The 22,366-nt window shown below is 31.0% G+C and overlaps 2 protein-coding genes across 5 annotated transcripts; one reads left to right on the top strand and one right to left on the bottom strand.

Annotated features, from left to right (window-relative positions):
* The first annotated feature begins 146 nt into the window (after positions 1–146).
* Positions 147–3,853, top strand: LOC137819166 (voltage-dependent chloride channel 1, chloroplastic). Of its 2 annotated transcripts, XR_016516214.1 has the most exons (5): positions 229–1,040; positions 1,729–1,896; positions 2,003–2,173; positions 2,680–2,886; positions 3,405–3,853. XR_016516214.1 is itself a non-coding variant. In XM_068622936.2 (4 exons), exons 1-4 carry the CDS (start codon positions 357–359, stop codon positions 3,579–3,581), a joined length of 1,236 nt encoding a protein of 411 aa, XP_068479037.1. In that variant the 5' UTR covers positions 147–356; the 3' UTR covers positions 3,582–3,853. The 2 variants fall into 2 exon arrangements, 1 of the variants encoding a protein (XP_068479037.1); XM_068622936.2 differs by lacking the exon at positions 2,003–2,173 and having other exon boundaries at positions 147–1,040.
* A 1,687-nt stretch (positions 3,854–5,540) lies between these two features.
* Positions 5,541–12,761, bottom strand: LOC137818265 (serine/threonine-protein kinase BSK3). Of its 3 annotated transcripts, XM_068621569.2 has the most exons (12): positions 12,226–12,759; positions 11,532–11,566; positions 11,294–11,444; positions 10,986–11,206; positions 10,412–10,547; positions 9,468–9,601; positions 9,287–9,392; positions 9,035–9,120; positions 8,342–8,530; positions 6,911–7,063; positions 6,636–6,749; positions 5,541–6,279 (listed from the first exon to the last, which is right to left on the bottom strand). In XM_068621569.2, exons 3-12 carry the CDS (start codon positions 11,373–11,375, stop codon positions 6,025–6,027), a joined length of 1,476 nt encoding a protein of 491 aa, XP_068477670.1. In that variant the 5' UTR covers positions 11,376–11,444; positions 11,532–11,566; positions 12,226–12,759; the 3' UTR covers positions 5,541–6,024. The 3 variants fall into 3 exon arrangements, with proteins under 3 accessions (XP_068477670.1, XP_068477669.1, XP_068477667.1); XM_068621568.2 differs by lacking the exon at positions 11,532–11,566 and having other exon boundaries at positions 12,226–12,761; XM_068621566.2 differs by having other exon boundaries at positions 11,294–11,566.
* Between the last annotated feature and the right edge of the window lie 9,605 nt (positions 12,762–22,366).

The following is a 22,366-nucleotide window of genomic DNA, read 5'->3' as shown; positions in this document are numbered from 1 at the left end:
TATAATTTCATAAATATTAAAATAATATAAAAATAAAAATACTTATAAAATATTATTTAAAATAAAAAGAGTTTTTGAGATATTAGAAGATATTTTTGAGCATAGGTATTGATATTTAGTTGGTGAGTTTAAAAAGGTGTAAAAACGTGGTGCATTATCAACCGTTACACTTTCACTTCGAACTTTAACAAAACCTACCAACCATGCCATCAACGGTTCTTTGAAAGTTTGAAACTAAAACCAATAAAATTCCCACACAGAAACAAACCTTAATCATAACAACCTACGTACAAGTGTTCCATGTTTTTCTGTTCTGCCACTTCATCTTCTTCATCTTCTTCTTCTTCACAGACTCAATGTACCACCAACCCAGAACCCAACAACCCAAACCCACAACCTTCTTCTCTTCTCTCTTCTGTCCAAAATGCCCTCTCAACCACAATCTCCTTCTTGTCCCTTCCAAGCCCAACAAAAAGCCCACCATCTCGGCCTCCCTGCCTCCCGGGCCCACCTCCGGGCCCGCCCAGGCCCTAATCTCCCTCCTCCGCTCCATTCCGGACTGGGCCGACACGGTGCAGGAGCGCGGCATGCAGAAGAAGCGCTCCCTCTACACCCACCCCAACTGGCGCGACCACCGCAGCTCCCTCCGCCACCTCCGTCACCTCGTCTCCAGCCTCTCCTCCCGCGTCATCCTCTCCCTCGTCCCCCCCGTACTCTTCTTCACCGCCTTCGCCGCCGCCATCGCCTCCTACAACCAAGCCCTAATCCTCCACATCCTCCCCGACTTTCTCCCCCTCCTCCACTCCTCCTCCCTCCCCTACCAGCTCACCGCCCCTGCACTCGCCCTCCTCCTCGTCTTCCGCACCGAAGCCTCCTACGCCCGCTTCGTCGAGGGCAAGAAGGCCTGGACCAACGTCATCGCCGGAACCCACGATTTCGCCAGGCAAGCCGCCGCCTTCCTGGACGACGTCGATAACGTCGAGTTCTCCGTCAAGCACGCGCTCTTGAAGTACATCATCGCCTTCCCCATTGCGCTTAAGGTCTGTCTTTTCGAGCCTTTTCTTGTGGAAAATTACAGACCTGCAATTCGTGTGGCAGATTGCAGCCTCAATGACTGTTTTCTGGAACCTAGATCTATGTTTGTGTTTAAATCAGTTGGAAGAGCTCAAAAGAGGTTTTTACTCCCAAAGCAAGATGCAACAAGTTCTTGTTTCTTCTTTTGGTGCATTTGGATAGCAGAACTACTTTTTCATCTTTAATTTAAACAATAGGTTTACTTGGAGAAATTTCTGGGTAAGAACTTGTAGGATGGAAAAATAAGAAAGATAAATGAATCAGCTTCTTCCTTAACTGAAATTAGCCTTTGTCTGAGTTAATTTATAGTAGATATTTTCTATGAGCTTCTCTAAAATCTGCTTTTAAATTTATTTATAAACTTATTTTAGCTCATGGAAAAGTTCTGTTAAAACAGGCTCAATGTAACTGCATGGTTGGATTAAAGTTGGGAGAACTCAAAAGCATTTTTAATCTGAAGACAAAAAAAATTCTTCATTGTTAAACATTGGAATTTGCAAAAGTACTTTTTAAACTTAATTCAAACATAGCCTAACGTGTTAGGGTTCTATACATTTGGGCCTTTTATAACGTTAATATGAATGGTTTTTGTGATTGGACTTTTAGGTTGGTAGTTAGTTGTGGTTGATAGCTAAACTTGGTGTTTGAATGCAGTGCTACGTGCTGTATGGTTCGGATATTAGGAGAGATCTTCAGCATTTGCTGGAAGTGGAAGATCTAGCAGTGGTCATGAATTCGAAGCACCAGCCTCGATGCATTATTGAGTTTATATCGCAGACCATTCGGTTGTTGAAATTGGAGGAGTCTAGAAGAAATGTCCTGGTATGTATGCAGTAATTGGAATTGTTAGCAAGGTTTTAAATTACTAGTTGGAAATTTCCTGGTTGATAGTGCTGTTATAGTTGGCCTGATATTTTTTTTCTTATAGCCAAAATCAGGATCTCATGAATCCATTGCAATCCAACAAATTCAATTGGTCATAAACAGAAACAGGATGTGTGAGTTAACACTCTCTCAGAATTAAGACATATCCGCTTGGTGCACAACTCCTACAAGATTTAACAAGCTCCTCTTGATGTTGGTTGAGACACTAAAACTAGTAAGATATCTTGGTGTGAACCTAGGAACTCAGAGAAAGGGAATGCTGAAAAACAAAAGAAAAAATGTTGAGTTGAAAAAATAGCAGGTCTCTTAGAAGTTAGAAAACATGGAAATTAGGTGTAGATAGATAAGATTTATACACAGGAACCAAGTAAAAAGATAGAAACATAAAATATCCTTTTTTTCAGATAAGTATGAATTTAAAACTTATTATAAAAAAATGATATAATACTCTAATCTTTCAAACAAAATATCAACAAATACAACACATGTTGCAGTCAAATGCAGTTGATGTGGCCACAATTATAGATGAGTCAAAAACCTTGCTGAGGCAGACCGTTTTTTTAAAACCTTTGATTGTAGGCATTTTTGTACATGTTGAATTAGGCAGCATTGTTGCATGTGAAGTTGTATTTTAGATTTTGGATTTGCTAACATAGCACTTCACTATGCGGTAATTCCTGTTTGTATAACTCGATTAACACTTCACTCATTGTGGCACAGGAATCAAAGATCTCTTCTTTCCATGAAGGAATTGGCATATGTGAACAACTTATGGGCATTCCCATTCCATTATCATATACTCGCTTGACGTCAAGGTTTCTTGTCCTGTGGCATCTGACACTTCCTATCATACTTTGGGACGATTGTCATTGGATTGTGGTTCCTGCAACCTTTATTAGCGCCGCCTCTTTGTTTTGCATTGAAGAAGTATGTTCCTCTCCTTACCTTAACTACTTATCAAAATAGGTTGTTCTGTAATTATTGTACATGTGGCCAACACAATTGGGATGCGACCATTAATTTCAGGCTATTGCACATTATTTGGGTTTTCCTTTCTTCTGAGTTATCCATTAGGTTAACAGTTTTAGGTTGACAGACAAATGTTGAAGATAACTGAGAGTAATTGTGACAAAGCTTTTCTTTCCATCAGTTATATTTTAGAGAATTGATTTGTGTTAAAATATTTTGTGTTTCAATGTGTACCTACAAAATATTTTGTTTGTTTTGGAGGACCGTTGGACTGCACCTTGGGATTAGCTTTTGAATTTACACTGTTAGAACATGAGTTTCGACCACTCATTATTGATTTGAAGAGCATTTTTGGGCCTTAAATCTAAATTGATTGAACGCTTGAAGAAGTGATTGATGGATTCTCTTTAGTATAACTCCATAATTTTTCTGGTTAGAAGAAAGCTAATCCAAAAATGTGAAAATGATTGGTGTAGGTTGGAGTTCTCATTGAGGAGCCATTTCCAATGCTTGCACTTGATGAACTATGCCAAAAAGCACAGAATGACATCCAAGAAGCAATTGCAACCGGAAATTTAATTCAAGCACGCTTTGTTGCAAAGCAAAATAGCCACTCTGAAGAGCATTCACCAAATGGCTGGCCCAACTCCTAAATGAAAAAGGGAACTTTACTATGAATGTCTTCTTCCATTTTTGCTTGAGGTGGCTCTGGACGTCCTGCTTGTTTAACCAAATTAATTGTAGTTAGGAGTTGTATTATGTAATCACTAATGATAATTGTGCAACACTTGCACCAGCCCCACAGAGTGTACCTCAAATCGGTCAGAATGGTGATTTTGGAATATGCTGCTTATGAACTGGTGTGTGTATATCATAAATTCATAATCATGTAAATATAATGTATATCCAGGCTTTTATTTTTATATATCTACTTTTAGCACCAGAAGTTCTGTAAGGCATTTGCTTTTTCTACTACGTGTGCACAAGACACTGTTTAATGAATATGAATCACGAGAGGATCTTTTCTCCCAAAGTTGTCTATTTGATTCGTAGACAAAATTGAAAGCTTTTGAAAAGCTAAAGAACCATTTGTTTTGAGAAAATGTTTTTTTCTATTTCTCACTTTTAGTTATAAGAGCACCACATTATCTTCATTTGTTTTCTATTTTCAAATATTTTCATGTTGTTTGAGAAGAGTTGTTTTCACCGTTTCATATACACACTTTTGAAAATAGGAAAGAGGGAAAATAATGTGACACTTTCATAATAAAAAAAGTGAAAAACAGAGAATGAAAAGAAACCCATTTCTCAAACCAAATAGTCCATAAAATTCTTTTAGAAAAAACACTGGCTTCAGCAGCTGCTAGGATGCTATCAGAAGAATGCAAATTGTGTTTATATCGGTGACTGCAGCTCAAGGCACTAATAAGTACATTAATTTCTGCTGTTAGATCAAGTTGATTACATAGGTATATGACTACGGTCACAGCAGTAGATTTATGGTCCTGTTCATGATGGTTTCATGCCTTGGTACCAACTCTATTTTTTCATGTAAAATGTGATGAAACAAGATTTATAAGGTTTTTGTCATATATGAGGAAACTTATAGTAGTTTGTCTCTTTAAAATTTGCAATTAGATGTAGAGAAATGACACAAAGCGGGTTTCCTGGACTTGCATTCCTGTATAGTAGAATTGTGAGCCGTGAGATGTGTCTCAAGTGGGAGTTTCCTTGGCAGATTACAACCTATAGCCTTAATTAAATATAGGTGCCCTTCCCAATTAGAAAGGTTTGACATACTACATATAATCTCTTCACCAGTGATAATTAGGATGTTGATACCGTGTAATGTAACATTGAATAATCTCTAATCTTGAAGGACAGCTTAGAGGTTATACTGTGTTAGTATCTATTGACTGGTCTCATGATGATTCATGGATTGAGTGTGCAACTACAGGATATGCAAACTTTGAGCAGGGAAAAACTAAAGTTAAAATAGGTTATGCAACTGTTGTACACATTAACTTAAAATAGAACACTTGTTTGTGTGCTTAAAAATGTAAACGTGTCCCTACTCGAAATCGATTGCATTCTAAAACTCACTATTTTATCTTATAGATAACAGCAGAAACCATAACAAGATCTACCAAAATTGATTATAATTTAAAGTAACTTTTGTGTAAAATTGAAAGCTAAGATGAATTCTCAATGTAAACATATCTCCATCTTCTAGAGTCATCAGCTAGTAGACTCCCTACAAGCAGACATTCAAGTTCTATTGTTACGATACTTTGAATTACAATGGCATGTCCCTGCAGCATTTTGACTCTAGAGGATCCTAACTGACAAATATACATATTAAAGTATCAATAATTTCATCCTTCAAGTATCAATTTTGAAAAGCTATCACGTGTTAGTAAAATGAAGAGGCTAATTTGGACAAGTTCCACCATGACTCTGCTATGTTTAATTCAGGCAGAGGTATTCATGCTAAAGAAAATGGTTTTTTTCTTCATTGCTTAGGAATTACTATGCATATATACCTTGAGAAAGTAGAGATAGCAAAGGATAATAGGAAGTGATAAGGGAATAGAGAGAAACAGACAAGAATATAAAGTGGATGTAGAAACTGAGACATGAAAAATTCAAGATTGATAGTATCATGGTCCACAATATTTTCTGGTGATGATGCTGGACAGTAGGAAATGAACACTATTTTGGGGTCCTAAACCCAATGGTTTGCACCAGACAAGGCAAATCTTTCTTGGCACTCGAATACTAAGTACACAGTTTGAACAACAGCTTTTAACTCTTCACATTTTGACCATTTATAAATGACAAAAAATTATAAAAGTTTAAATTCATGCTCAATCAATCAAATCATAGAACTAAATGAACATCCTAGCCGACCCAACAAAAAGGGGGAGGGGGTGTTACAAACACTTAACCAATCCTTGTTTCTGGAAGAAATCTTCGAACACATGCAACTTTTTGTGGATCTATTGGTATCCAAGATGATCTTTATAACCAAAGTTGTGGGAGTAGTTATCAGGCAGAAAAGAATCAGCAAGAAATTGTCTCTGTACAACATTTTTTTCATTTTTGCTTTGTAGTTGCACTCCGTTTGGATTCCAGAGTTGTGCCATCTTTAAGCGCTGCTTGGGCTTCATTCTCCATCCCAAGTCCAGTGAGGGCAACAGATTGAAGATATGATGCTATGTGCCAAACCGGGGAAATGACTTGCGCCTGCATTGCATCGCTCAGGGCTTCCCGAGGCATGTCACTGATGAGATAAGACATACTACGCCGTGCAAAGACTGTTGGAGAAACCATTGTTCCAGCATCAATGAACTGCATCGAACAATGAACTCTTAATGACTAAACTAGCATCAGAAGCCAAATAAAACATCGAACAGAACAGCATAATATGAAAATCCAGTGGTGATTCATCCATAGACTTGAATAAAATTAAAATCAGAGCAAAAACCTTTATTCTTGACCAATACTCTTATCAAACATAAAGTATTGTGTGCATAGTGAGAAATCTAAAGCATTATTCATAATTATGAAAACCAGATTCAGCTTTATTTTAAAAATCAACTAGAGATCTATTTTGTGACATGCTATTTCATTCAACTAATCAGCAGTCTTTGAATAAAAAAAATGCAAGCCAAATTCAGACAAGTCCATCTTATCAACATATGTACCTGTGTGTAGCACTCAATTGCCAGTCTAAAATCTTTCTGCCGGAAAGCAACATCCCCCTTTTTCTTGCAATTTAATGTATCCTGCATCTGATCAGTCCACATCTGAAATGATAACTGCAATACCACCAGAAAAAGGTAGACAGAATACACAAGTTAGCTTCTTTTAAAAAAAATATATAAATATTTGTTATTAGGTTCCTGGTTTGTGGAAAAAGATAACCTGAAGAATTAAAAGATATGCAGTAATTCTATAAAATACAAGTTAGATAGAGAACCTCATTTGCCACTCCTTCATCATCTTTATAGCCAATATTTTCCAGAACTTCATGTATGGCAGTTAAGTCCTTTCTTGAGCATGCTTCACCAAGCGGAGATAATGAGGCAAAAGTAGTACTGTGCTGGATGCCCATCAAGACATGTGAAAGAACCTAGAAATAAATGAGAATGAACAAACATTGTTAAGAAAAATAATCACAACTTGAACTTTCAAAATTGATTAACCAAGCTGTTGTGATCTGTATGTCATGCATTGTGTGCAAAGATATGATAGCCTGAATGAATAATAAAGACATGCCTTAAGTCTAAAATAGAGCCTAAATAAATGTTTGTTTAATGTTTGAGATGATGTGAGTATGTTACAAGAGAACAAATGTGAGAACAAAATTTGGCTTTTCTCCACACATCCATTATGAGGTCACTTAAAACAAATAAAAAAATAGGGGTGTTTATTCTTCAGTTTTGATCAGTTTCTAAGCAAAAAAAATCATCCAATCTAACCATAAAAATAAAGTACGTTTCCATTTAGATTGCTTTGCATATGATCTCTAATACAGACTACTTAAAAGTGGTATTGGATTGAATTACATCTTCGTTTATAATTCTAAGCATGCAGTTTATATAAAATAAATCTAAAGAACACAGTGACTAAGTACTACCTTTGTTCCTTTTCAAAAATATCTTCAGGGTTTTTATAGAAGAAACAATAAATGTAATAAATCTTCAGGTCCCTCATAAAATACTTATGAAGTTCCTATTGTATCTTTTTATTTTCATTTTTACTTCATAATAAATGCATATTAGTTGCTTGTTTTCCACTTCCACTTTCATGACAAATATGTAAATTCATTAAGAATGGGGTAGAACAAGAGCAATTTGACAAAAAAATTAATGATGTCTTGAACTCTGGAAATGAAATAAATAGGAACAAAAATTTCAAAAATACTGACCTATAAGGAAACAGAGGGAATAATTATAATTATAATAAATAATAATTTAAAATCTCATCTACCATATCTAAATCATAAAAAATATTAGACAAAATAATCTTTATGCTTTTAAAAAAAAATATCCAAATAATTTTGATATACATAGATGTAATTTTGAGATAATGAAATTAAGAAAACAACGTATTTATACACAAATTTCTAGTGTGAGTTGCATGATTATGTTATAAATAAAATTATGTATGTCTATAAGTTCAATTTGGGTCAAATCAGTTTTTAAAATTATATTTGAAATCCGATCCTCTCTCTCTCAATTCTTTCAATTTTTAGTTTATTTGATTTTCAGTCTGTTCAGTTTAGTTTATGCAGTTTGCATTGAATTAGACCAATTTATGAACATCCCTACAGAGCAACTTGCACTAAGCAGACAAGACTACATTCTAGTACATTTATCCTTACTATTACATGAAATCCTAAACCAACCTCTGTTTCCTTTTGAAGAGGAGCCAAAGCAGCTACCAATGATTTTGGATTAGGCCGCTCTCTAGGTTCATATTGTAAACATCGAGACGCCAGGCGTACCAACTCAGTTCCATCATCATCAGAAAATTGTCCTTCCAAACAAGAATCTGTCAGCATCTGAAGATTTCTTCCACGAATCACATCGAGCGCCTGCACCAAATTTTCTAATAATCACATATGCAAGTTTACATATAATATAGTAATATATAATTAGCTATTAAGGGTATGTTGTAGATGGAGGATATGGGAAGGTAGAATAAGAAGGTTTTGAGTAGACTTCATTCTTATTAGGGAAATTTCATATCAGGGAAGGAAAATTGGGGATGATCTTGCAACAACCACAACCTTCATTTATCTTAATAAACATTCTGAATTTTCCCAATTTGTTCAAATTTCTAGGATTTTAGCATCAAATCATAAGAAGAAACTTGTTAAATTCCCATGATTAAACTTCAACTTTTGGAATTGTTCGGCATTAACACATTTGTTTCACTAGGAAAAAGGGAAAAGTAAATTCATGGACAGATTAAAAAATTGAGTCTACCAACCATACCAATGAGATTCACAGGGAACTTTCAGGACCTAAACTAAACTCATAAGTCATTGAAATCAACCTGCACCCATATTCTTTACCCATTGGTAAGAATTACTTACATGACTTGGGGGGATATGCTTCCCACTGAGAAGGTCAAGCAGAAGAGTGCCAAAGCTATATATTACACTTTCTGGTGTTACTCTCCCTACAAAACAAAGACATATAAGAAATCATGTATCACTCATCTCTACAAAACATAAACAATTGTAAATTTTCAAATGCAAAACAGATATTCATTTGAATATTATAAAGTGTTAAACGAAAGCAAGAAGGCCAAATTAACAAAAAAGAAAAGGTATTATATGGCATACCAGTTCTGAGATATTCTGGAGGGGTAAATGCCAAATTTGTGCTATAACTTTTTCCATCCCTGCTGTTTTTCATAAGTCCAAAACTTGAAAGCCTGGGATTACCATCCTGCGAAGTTCTAACACATTTTTATTAATCTAATTACTGGGACATGTGTAAAAGGGGGATACACAAAAAACTTACCTCATCAAAAAGAACTCTATAGGCATTAAGGTCATGATAGAGAGCACGCCCTTTGCTTGTGCAGTATTCTAGAGCTTGTGCAAGATGTAGAACAACTCTTAGTCGCATTGCCCATTTCATAGGTTGTGTTTCCCCTGATTAGACACATGGCTACATTATTTCACACCATAATAACTCAAGGGATTTGGGGTTTAGAGTATCATTCCAACAACACAATCATAACAATATAGCAAAGCAAATAGCAGATTAGAAGAGTCAGGGGAGCAAACATCATGAAAAAATTTAGATGTGCCACTTATGCTTAGTATAAGATCTATCTTGCTATGTTTTGATCAGACTTTGAAGGACTCTAGGAAACCACATAAAGACTGACTCTAGAAAATTGGTGCTGAAAAAGACATTGCTTCCACCATCCAAAATAACTTTAGACACTTACCAATACAGTATATTTACATAGAAGTCTTTATAGAGATTGATATTCATTTTACAAGTGCACTTCTTGGTAATTTGACACTTGAAACTGTTAGGAATCCGAGGTGAGTTGGAAGTCCCACATTGGTTAGAAATTAGTAAGATGAACAATATATGAGAAGGACCCATAAACCTATTGTATTAAGATTTTGGGTTGAAGGTGGTGTTCTGGTCTCTTATATGGGTTTGTTCACGACTCATTGGTGTAGAATCTCCTCAGTGAGATTATAATCATAACATAATGTATTAGCATCCTTTATAGTGTGTTCAGTTTGTACAAGCCCACATACAATCAACAAACATATTTTCAAAAATGGGCAACATCATGAAAATTCCAAAAGGAAAATGTTAGAAGTTTGGTGTCTTGTGTACTAATCAAGTATGGAAAACAACAAAGTCATAAACCCTAAATTTAGCACTGGTTAGATTTTCAATACTTAGAGGATTAAAAAATTGTATGAAAGGAGTCTTACAATGGAAAAGGTGTTTTGCCAGTGTTTCATTGGGCATATATTCTGCCACAAGCAACCTCTCATCTCCTTCACAAAAACAACCAAGCAAATTTGCCAATCTTTGGTTACGAAGCTGACCCACTGATCTTGCTTCCTCCTGTAGTCATGAGATAAATTTATTTTGATTAATTGAAAGTGAAAAGGAAAAACAAAAGCAAGATGTAGCAGCACAACCATATGCACACCAATAACTCGCAAACACAATGAAACCTAAACATCTGGGATTATTCTCAGCTCATAGAGAAAAGGTATATACAGATACAATGTTAAGCCTTTGGCACAATTGCATGTTACCAAAACTGCAAAATTGACCAGGCAACATGGGAAGAATATATAGGATAGCTTATTACCCATTTGAAAACTTGATTATGGCTAAAAAGGACTCATATATGGTTCACTGACACTAGTCTACATCTATACCAAGTGTTTTTAGTAATGCAAAGTACACAAATAATGCATTTGTGCAATGCAAGGTCATGACCAGGAGAGTTAAAGCAAGGTTGGAGAAGAAACCAATTGGGACAGGGGAATTTACCAAAAACTGCCGAGCATCGGGCCAAGCATTCCTGTTAAATCGCTTAACAGCAATCCTCATTTGATTCTCCAGCTTTCCTTTATAAACAACATTGGGAGCCTTCTCTCCATGTTCAGATACAATGTTCTCAACAGCAAAACCAGATGTTGCATTCTTAAGTTGCTCGAGTGTAAATTCACGGAATGTAGGCCAGTTACTGACCTCACTACTATCCTCAATTTCTGGAACAAATGTTCAAATAAACATATATAATATTTCCCTATAATCAAATGGAACTATATAAGGCACTAGAGTATGACTTTACCCACCAGCATCCGGTGTTTCAATAACAGATGCCTTAACTTGTGAATCCACACAGCATGGCATGAGTCTGGAACACTGAATCCCCATTTTGCTAGGTAGAAATCAAACTTGAAGTAATGAACACCTCTTCCACTTTCAATGGCGTGCCAGTCTTTACTGAAAATATTTGAAAATGATAATCAGTCCACTCAGATCCACCTGGACCTTATCAACCCTGTGCACTGTCACAAGACACATTCATACTTGACTTTGATGACTGGTTACCACAGCTTATGTATCTGTAACAAAGCCAGAATTGTCTGTGAATCACTTTAAAAGCTTTCCTTAAGTGAACAAAAATCATTTGATTATAGCACAAATTATGTATCAACATGATCTTCAGATATTTCAATACAAACAACCAAGCAATTGAAAAAGAATAATCTGTAGATTCTGCACTTGTTTTTCAGAATTTACAAACATCAGTAACCTTTTGGAAGGAATAAGTAGCTAGCCCAGAAAAATTAACAAACCATAAAAGCACAACAAACCGAAAAGTACTTCTTCCTTTAAGCATAAGATGGAATATGAGTACTTTTGTAGACAAGTTCATGTTCTCACAACTACAACTAATGACAGCAACAACCCCAATTAAGATGCTCTTAAAGTATGACAGTCTAACCACTACCACCTTAGCATTAAAAGCTAAAGAACATCAGACATGAAGATTTACTGCATTCCTCCAAATGTGTAACTAAAAATAAAACACAAACACTCATATGTTGAAGATTTAATTTCATATGATAGCCCACCTACTAATATTTTAACATCTATCTTTGCTACCCTTTTTTTTTTTTTTTTTTTGCTTCAAGTCAACTCAGTTACACTCAAGTCTTCATAACCAAAATGCTGAGCAAAAAGCACCAACTTTTTCAACCTACTCAAAAGGCTACTTCACCTTTTAAACTTCTTCGAACCTTCTCCAATGGCAGAGGAAAAAGTTGAACCTCCTGGAGCTGAAAAAATGTGTCTTTTTTCTTCTTTTCTTTTCTTTCTCGATCAAATCAACACCTTTTACAAGATCCACATTTCCGCCCCCAGAGAACCTCGTTTTGCAATCTGCAAAGTTCAAGTCTTTATCTCGATCCAACCAAACCCCAATAACCTTTTCTCCTCAGAAAATCAGGATTTTACAAATCACCCCCTCTCGGTTCCACCAGATCAAGCAAAATACTCAAACCCCAGAATAAAAAAAAATCAGTTTTTTTATGAACAAAATCAGTTTGGGAGGAGAAAAATACAGTTGTTGAGTGAGAACTCAAAGCTGAACTGAAGATCTGTTGAGAAGCAGAAGAATAAGAAGAAGATGGTGATGAATGACAGGGCTATGGCTTTGGTTTTCTGACATTTTCTTTTTTAGCCTTTTTGGTTTTAATAAATAAATAAACAAATCAATTATTACCGACATGTCATGAGTGTATGTCATGAGTATATATTCAAGATCAGGAATCTGCATGTTATTTAAACATTTTTTTTATCAAGAATTTGTTGGCACAACACATTTGCTTCTGCATTTTATTTTATTTTATCATTTTCACAGTTTCAAGTTTTGCTTTTTATTGTTAAATTTTGTATTAAGATGGTCAGTTGCAGTAAAATATTACTTGTTATGTTAATAAATAACTGAGATTAGAATCATTGATGAAATTTTACATAGATATATTTATAATCTAAGAACTGATAGTTAACTGTAAACAGAAATTAAATGTGTTCATTTGAGTTATAATGAGTTAGACCTAATTAGTTTCATTTTATTAACTTTAGAATATTCAAATCTTAATATATATATATATATATATATATATATATTTCCACCGTCAATTGTTTTGGAGGATTACCTGGCATAGCTAAAGCTTATCAAGTCAAATATTTCTTGCTGGCATATCAACCAATCAATGTGTGCATTTTAGAAAAACTAAAGAAAAGAAAAAAGATAATGCTACTAATTGAGTTTAAAGGGGACAATTTTATTTCTATAATTGCATTTGATATTTATCCAAAAAAAGAAAATTATTTCAGAATGGACAAAGTTGTGCATGATAAAGTAAGATTTTATTTTAATATAAAAATTGAAATAGTAAATGTAACCAATTTTAGAATAATTTTTTTTCTCATTTTAATAAATATCAAATAAAATGAAAAAAAAAACTCATTTTTCTGCAACTGCTAAAAATTGATACAGTGTCAAGAGACTTATACAAAGAATAATATTTGAAGTTTGTTGTCACTGCAGCCATGTAAAAGGAGACTTAACAAGTAATGGTGTATTTGTTTTATAATTTAAGGTAAAGAGTATTACATTTTATAGTTTATTATGAAAACTTAAGAATGTGTTTGGCTTAACAAGGATTCTTGTTGAAATTTTATCACATTGTTATAATGGTGTTTAATTGACTTGTGCAGAATTTTTGCCTGTTTCTGTTTGCTTTTTGAAAAGCACTAATTATTATGTTTAAGTTGAACAATTCCAACAGAATTTCTCATGCTCAAATCATTCTAATAAAGTGGCTGCTTGTTGAACTCAATTCCAACATTACAAGTTATCATGCTTTATTTATATATATACATACATATATATATATGTATATATGTATATAGATTGCATAGAGATGTTATGTTATTTTATATTTTGTTTCATTTTTTATGGTATATAAAACTCTAGTAAACACATGACATTTTAAAGAGCAATGTTCTTAATTAATCTCTTGACCATGTCACACCTTAATATAGCTGGTAATGGGTGTCATCATTCACATGACAAGCTGAAACAATTTGATATATAAAACACTCAAGTAAAAATTAGAACAAAAAGTCCTTAGACCTAAAGAATTTTACAATTAAAAAAAAATTATTGAAAATTTTAAATGTTTTATTTGATAAGTTATTAAATTTCATTTTTTTTCTATTTGAATAGAGTATTTTAATTACCATAAAATAGAAAAGATTGTCACTAAATAACATTATTAATGTCAATAAAAAATAATTCTTATACATTGAACAAAAATAGTCACTAGAAACTTCAACCATAAAATAGTTGACATCTACAATTTTTCTACAAATATCAATTGAGAAAAAAAAACACTTGTTAAGACCTTATGGTCTAATCTCTATATAACTTCTAATAACAAAATTCTTAGACTGAAATGATTTATATATATATATATATATATGTTTTATTAGGTCATTAAATGATACAACCAGTTTTAACACCAAAAGATTTATACCTTTTTTTATTTAAATTTTTATCTTCAGTAAACAAGTTGTAAGAAAAAATATTTTCTAATATAATATTAAATGAAAGTTGTTTGAAGTATATAGATTCATATTTTCAATGTTAATATCCATAGAAAGATTTTATATCAGATAGTCATGAAATACGTGTCTAACGACAATTAAATGTTACATATGAAATATGTTTTTGAATTAAATTTTTTTAGCAAAAAAAGTCAGAAGCAAAGGTAAAATATAAGATCAAAATTTTATATATAAAACTTTTAATCAAGCATATATCAAGAAATGCATAAAAAAATTATAGTGATAATACATGTCAAACAAAGATCAAATATTAACAAGAGTAAGAAAAAAACATGAAAATTATATACAATTGTTTTTATCTTCTAGTCTTCTAGTTAAATAACCTTAAGTATTATTTGAGGAACAAAATCATTGTAATTTTTTACAACACAAACTAAATTCATTGAGCTAAAATTATTCTCTCTCTTTTGAGAGTTTGTTTTTATATTATTTTTTTGGCGTAATTTCTTAGAAAGGTTAGGATGGTATAACCAACTAAGAGTGTTCTTTTTACTCTAATAACCAAAAATATTTTGCATACTTCTTTGTAACTAAAAGTGATTTGTATACTCAAAATCTCTTAATTTACATGTTTTTAATGAGAATTGAATGTATTTTTTGGAATTGACTAAACCACTATAAATTTGTTTATTGTTCATTCGTAAATGGTTCAGAATAGTTCTTTGTAAAAAAAGTCAAAAAATTGATTGATTAAATTCTTAGCAAAAAAACTGATAAATAAGTATCCTAATGTTGTAAAAAAATTTCTTACTATGATTGGTTAAGAAACCTTATTAAGGTTGGTGAAGAAATGATAATGACCTACGTCTTGATTATGTTGGTAAAAAAATATTAATAATATCATTAATAATATTAATAATATTATTAAAAGTATTAATAAAATTTATATTTATATTTATATAATTAATACTAAAATATAAAAAATATTAATATTCTTAATAATAATATTAATGAAAACTTTAATAATATTAATAAAATTATTATTAATGATAATAATATTAATAATATAATTAATAATATTAATAATCATATTAATAATGTCAATAATAATTAATAGCATTAATAAAATTATTAATAATATTATTATTAATAATAGCATTAATAATCATAATAACAACAATAATAATATTAACAATCATATTAATAATAATAACATTAATAAAATTTATAATATTATTAACAATATTAATAATAATAATATTATTATTAATAAAAATACTCATATTAATAGTAACATTAATAAAAAAATTAATTATATTATTAACAATATTCAAACTAATAATAATAATAAGATTAATACCAATGTAATTATTTATGAAATGTTGTAGGTAAATTATCTATCGTCGTTATCTGTAGGTAATATTTATAAGTTACAATTTGTAAGTAATATTTATAAGTAACCGTTTTCATATCAACTCGTCAAATTTACGTATAGTAAAAATTCGTAGGTAACTCATCTTTACCTACATAACTCATCTTTACCTACAGATATTTATATGTATGTAAAATTCGTAGGTAAGTTCAAATTTACTTACAGATCCAAATTCATTCATAGGTGAGTATCTGTAAACAATAACAAATTTTCTCGTGGTTAGAGTTTAAGGTTTAGGATTTAGAGTTTAGAAAATTTGGATCTTTCCTAAATGTAAAAAGCTGGGTTTTGCTTGAAATCTTTGGGATCTTGGAAAGTTATTCTTATGGAAAAATGGTTTTGTGAATTTGCTTTTTATTCCGTTAAAGACTTGAGAAGAGTCCTAAGAGTGGCGTTTTAGAATCTCAATCCGGGTATTTTGAAAGTCTTTGTTTTGACTAAAGACTTTGCGTCATCTTCCATGAAGCTCACCAAAGCTCAATGTTGGGTTAGGATCCACAATCTTCCTATGAAATATTGGCAACCAAAAGCAATTTTCTCTCTAGCGAGAGAGATTGATACTCCTCTTTCTCTTGATGGCTACGCCATTTAAAAATCTAGAGGTTTTTTTGCTAGAGTGTTGTTTGATATTAATATGTTATCTGCTTTGCCTAATCAAATTTTGGTGGAAAAATCTGTTTTGCCTTTATTGTAGATATTTAATTTGAGAGTTTCCTCCATTTTGCTCTCATGCAAAATGATAGGGCATGTTATTTCTAAATGCATACGACATCCTGAAAATATCAATAACACGACCAAACCGCCTATTGTTTTGTCAAAACCTGCTATTGTACTATATAAACTTGTGATTGTCTATACCAAATAAACTAATGATGCCTCTCACCAGGGAGTGGTTGGTGTCACTAAGAAACATAATTATGCGGTAGAGGTTGAGATATATGATGTATTTGTTCGTAATGCATATGTGATGAAAGTTGAGGGAATTGTTATTGATCTTGATATCCTTGTTGAAGTTGTTATTGGACAAGTGGAGAGTAGATCTTTTGTTTGTCAAAATTTTAAGAAATCAGTTGAAGATATAGGGGTTCAGGATCCACGATGATATTATTGTTGATATGTTCTCTTTGAAAGATTTTCCTGAATCAAATGATTTTCTACAAAAAGAACCCCTTGCCTCTTGAAAATTCTAGTATTTTAGAATGATTCTCTCATCTTAAATCTACAACTAATGCAACAAGTCATAAATTAGTTGTTGTCAAACGAGTTACTTCTAAATTTGTTTCTTAATATTTAGTCTTGCAAATTTTGTTTGAATCTCTTTCAAATGATAAACAAGAGACTTAAGAGTCATGTCCGAACATCTTGCCAATAGATATCATTAAATCTACTCCGACTGATATTTTGTTTAGAAGAAGAAAATTTTGTCTCTAAGTTTTAGCTGAAAAGATGAAAAATGGAAAATCACTAAGTGAAGACGATTAATTAGTTGAAACCTCTAGGAGACCGATATGTCCTCCTAAAGTTGGAGTGAAAACCAATAAGATGACCTCCAAAATAAGGTCAACATAAGAAAAGTTAATGGTAGTGATGTGCAACAGTATCATGAGATTTTATTACAGTTGTTGCATGTTAAGGAGGATCCATCTGATATGGTTTTTGGGATTCACTCATTCCTCTGTATTGTTTTTGTGAACTATGCATCAGAGAATGTTCTTTTATTTGTCTTTTTATGTTTATTTTGTTACACTTTTTTAGGTTTACATTCCCAATGTAACTGTTTAGATTACTCTCAAAAGTTTCTTTATTTATTTTTGCATGGATTTGGTCCAATTTCTCCATGTTTTTGTTTTTTGTTTTAGTTTTTATGTTATTTTTTTTCATGTATTGACACATGCTATCTAACATGAGTTTTAACAAAAGAAAATAAACATGTTTATTCCAAAGTTAAAATTAATTCATATATGTTAATTAATAAACATATTTATTCCAAAGTTAAAATTAATTCATATATGTTAATTAACAATTATGTTTTCATGTGGTTTTTATAAATTTATACTTTTTAACTCATAAATTATTTTTAATTTATAAATTTATTTTTGTTTTTTTTTCGTTTTTATCTTTTAAAATATTTATGAAAAGAATTATCAAAAAATTAATATTTTTTTTATTTGTTTAAGTTTATTTTCTTTAATTTTTGGATTTGGTTTGATTTGCATTTGATATCCAACTCGATCATGATAGTAAGGTGAATTTTTTTTTATTCTAAATTTACTTTGTTTTATTACATTATCATGTGAAAGTTTAAGGAAAGTCTTTAATAAGTTTGATTATTTGACTGTTCAATCCAACTAATTCAATATAACTGAGTTGAATTGAATTACTTAATTCAATATAACTGAGTTGTATTGAATTATTTTATAGTTAAATCAAATATAAATTAAGGACTATGTTATATGACTAAATTTATAAAAAGAAATTATTATTTGGCAATTTAATTAATTTTTTTTAATTTTAACATTTAGTTAAAACTATAATTTATTATTTAGGTTTTTACTCATAATAATTGTATATTTTATTTTTTAAAAAAGTTATGTAAAATATTTAATAAAATAATTGATTGAAAGTTACAAAATAAAATAAAAAAATATCTTTTAAAGTTTGTTACTCAATTAGTTCAATCTCAAAAAATGTGCTTTATTAAATTGGATTTAATAATAATAAAAAATTCAACTCAATCCAAATCAAGAATTTGTTTTAATTATTATAGGACGAATTTACTTAGATATAATCCAATCATAATAAAAAAAAATGTTACTTGTGACATATACACAAACTCACACATATATGCACATGCACGCACACATACTTTTAATAATTTGTACTCTATCAATAGATAATGGTTTAAAGTAAAAGTGTCAACAATGTCAATTTACATCAATTTACATCCATACTATCATAAACTAAAAGGAATGTCAAATATCATAACATTACAAAAAAATGTTGAATAGTTGCTCACGAGCACATCCAATAATGAATTGTGTTAGAATAAAGTTAAATTGACCTCTTGTTATTTTGATTAAGTATTAAAAAAATAAAGTTTAAATTATGATAATAAGGCTTATCCATCTTCTCATTATTATGGACTTCAACTTATAGTTTCTCTTTTTAAATATTTTCCCTCGACTTAATTAAAAAATTTTAAAAAGATAAATTACTTTAAAAAATTGTTTCATATTGCCTTTGGCATTAATTATTATTCATTTAAATTTAATTATTTTCATTCTTAATTTATTTATTTTAAATTGACATTGCACATAAATAATTTATTATCACCACTTTACTTTCTTTGAATTAGTTTAAAGCTTACAAATGTTTTTTTTTTCACGCCAATAATATGTTACCACATGAAAAATTACATATAAAAGAGAAAATCAAATACAAAAACATAGGAGATCAAACCAAACGCATACTAAAAAACATACAAAACACATTTCCAAAAAGAAGTAAACAAAATGAAAATTAGGGAGTTGATACCTATTTTGAAAAAAATCTAAACCAATGACAAATGGTAGAACGTTAAACCACTTAAAATCCAGTCCAGTATTAATCCCAAAATTAACTAGTTTGTTAGCACACTGAGATATCTTAAACTCATGTCATCACAACTTTTAATGCATTTTCTCCATCTACCTCTGAGATCCTAAGGAATAGATTGAGTAGAAGAAAAAACATGGCAAACCAAGGAGAAATCACATTCTAACCACACGTGTCTGTGTCTATAACCACAAGGCCATGAGATCTCAATAGTCAAAATAACATCATAAACTTCACATAAAAGGATTTTTTAAGAAACTACCGTTGTATTCACCGCAACCTCCTCTAAAACCACAAGGCCATGAGATCTCAATAGCCAAAATAACACCATAAACTCCACATAAAAAGATATTTTGAGAAACTACCAGTGTATTCACCACTGTATTCACCACAACTCTAAAAACAAGTAGCATGACGTGAGTATTCTCTAGGGGATCCATACTTATCATACATTAGGCATCTTCCAAATGATTTGAAGAAACCTAGTTTCTTTTTGAAGCGTTGTTTGAATATAAAAACACTTCAAAATAGAAAAGTTACTAATATCAATATTTACACTTTTTTAGAATAATTATGTGATAATTTGATGTACTGTTGAATTGAGTGTATGACCATCTTACACTCTTGAAACCAAGCGTGGTTTCTCATTCTCCACAACATCCAAAAGAATATAAGTAATAGAAGCAATATAAAGAACACATAAAGCACATCGAAATATCTCTACATTGAATATCCTTATTTGAAGGAATTCTACAGTGTAAATTTTCTATAAAACAAGAGTTTTAGTAGACAATATGAAATTAACCCAAATCAACTATCTTCAGTCTAAGAAATTATAAAATTGAGAAAGAAAGCTCTAGCCACTTTTTAACTCATAGCACCATAATCATCCAATGTCCAGTTAGGTATATTAGGCACCATAATCATCCAATGTCCAGTTAGGTATATTAGGTAACTCAGTGAGAATCAAGTTACAAAGATTATCCAACACTATAATATTTGTACAAAGAGAATAATAGAGGCCAAAAATTACCATTCCAAACCTAAGTAACTTTAGAAGACAATATATACTTCTCCACACTAGAAACCCAAACCAAATGGGAGATACATATATTCAAACACCAATTATAATTTCAGAAGTTAATTTGTTGGAGATCTCACATCGACTAGAGATAAGGACATTTCATAATATATAAGTGAGTGCAAACCTCACCTCATTGAGCTGGTTTTATGAGGTTGAGTTAGGCTTAAAGCCCACTTCTTAACATGATATCAGAGCTATTTTCGAGCCTATCCTAGCAAGTATTTGTTGGGTTTATCAGGCCACCCGCCGTCGGACCGTTATCGGACCACCCATAACATATATCTCCACGCACGACGTGAGGAGGTCACCTCATTGAGCTGGTTTTATGAGGTTGAGTTAAACTTAAAGCCCACTTCTTAGCATAATTTGTTCACCATTACCCACAATCAAATAAGTATTATCCAAAATAGTATCATATCACTCTCTAATTTCAGACTAGACCAAAAGAAGATTTATATAAAATAAATTTCTTATATTTAATCTTCAAGAATCTAAATTTCATCAGCACTATATATTTAATCTTCAAGAATCTAAATTTCATCAGCACTAACACATAAAACTGTAAGAAAATTTCTAGACAAATCTAAATAATGAAGTTTTGTTTTTAACATGTATATTCATAATTTTTAGGCCAGTTTCAAATTTATTAAAAATCAATTAACTTTTTCATTGTATCCTAAAATATAATAATAATAATAGTAATAACAAAACTTAAATAATAATGAAGAACAATAAGAATCTAGTTCCAATATGCCTAGTTATTGTTGTTGAAAAGAACTTATAAATTGTTGAGTTCTTTTATTGTTTTAAAAAAAGTCCACTTAATGATCACATTCTCTGTTATGGGTTATTAAATGAATTGTACCAAGTATATTTAAAACCAATTTTATGAGAAAAAAAATAGTTGTTGGGTTATAAATTAAAAGCTTTTCCTATTCACTTTATGCGTTAGGGAAGATTTTCATATTCATGGGAGTAGTCTAATTTTGCTTACATGCCTCTTCACTGTGAGTGCTAATTTATAAGGATGTTGAAAGTTACATTGGATTGTGTTATTTAGGTTGTGAAGTTATTTTAATTGAGTCAAAAATTTATATGCACTGAATACTTAGACATTTTTTTACCATTTTTATTGAAGTTAAAAAAACATATTTTTTGAAATAATATTTAGTAATCTATGGTGTGCAAGAAAATAAAAAAAAATATGAATATGAACCTATTAAAATATTTTCTTCTTCTAATACTATTGGTGTCAATATAATTTTTTGAAATAATATTTAGTAATCTATGATAAATAGAAAATTTGTTTCGGAATGAAATGATACTAAACAAATTCATACTTTATTATATAATATTGAAATATTTCCACACAAAAATTTCCGTAAATTAATAATATAGAAAACTAATATTTGGTCTCATTTTTTACTTTGTCTCTATGAAATTATTTTGTAAAGTAATTATTATAAAACAATATGAGAATTTGATCTTAAAATTATTTTGTAATTGATAATATAGTTATAGAATAGTCATAAATTGCTTTTTTTTTAAATACTTTTTAAAATGTGATACTTTAAATTTATTTTAAAAACAATTTTTGAAAAATCTTTGAATATGTTTCTATTTTAAAAAAGTAAAAGTTTTTTTATAATAAGAAAAAAATACGCACAAAATATT

The sequence above is a fragment of the Phaseolus vulgaris genome, chromosome 10, assembly GCF_051622355.1.
Source record: "Phaseolus vulgaris cultivar YP4 chromosome 10, ASM5162235v1, whole genome shotgun sequence".
NCBI classification, from domain to species: domain Eukaryota; kingdom Viridiplantae; phylum Streptophyta; class Magnoliopsida; order Fabales; family Fabaceae; genus Phaseolus; species Phaseolus vulgaris.
The sequence above is the reverse complement of the archived record's forward strand: the minus strand, read 5'-3'. Positions and strand labels throughout refer to the sequence as shown.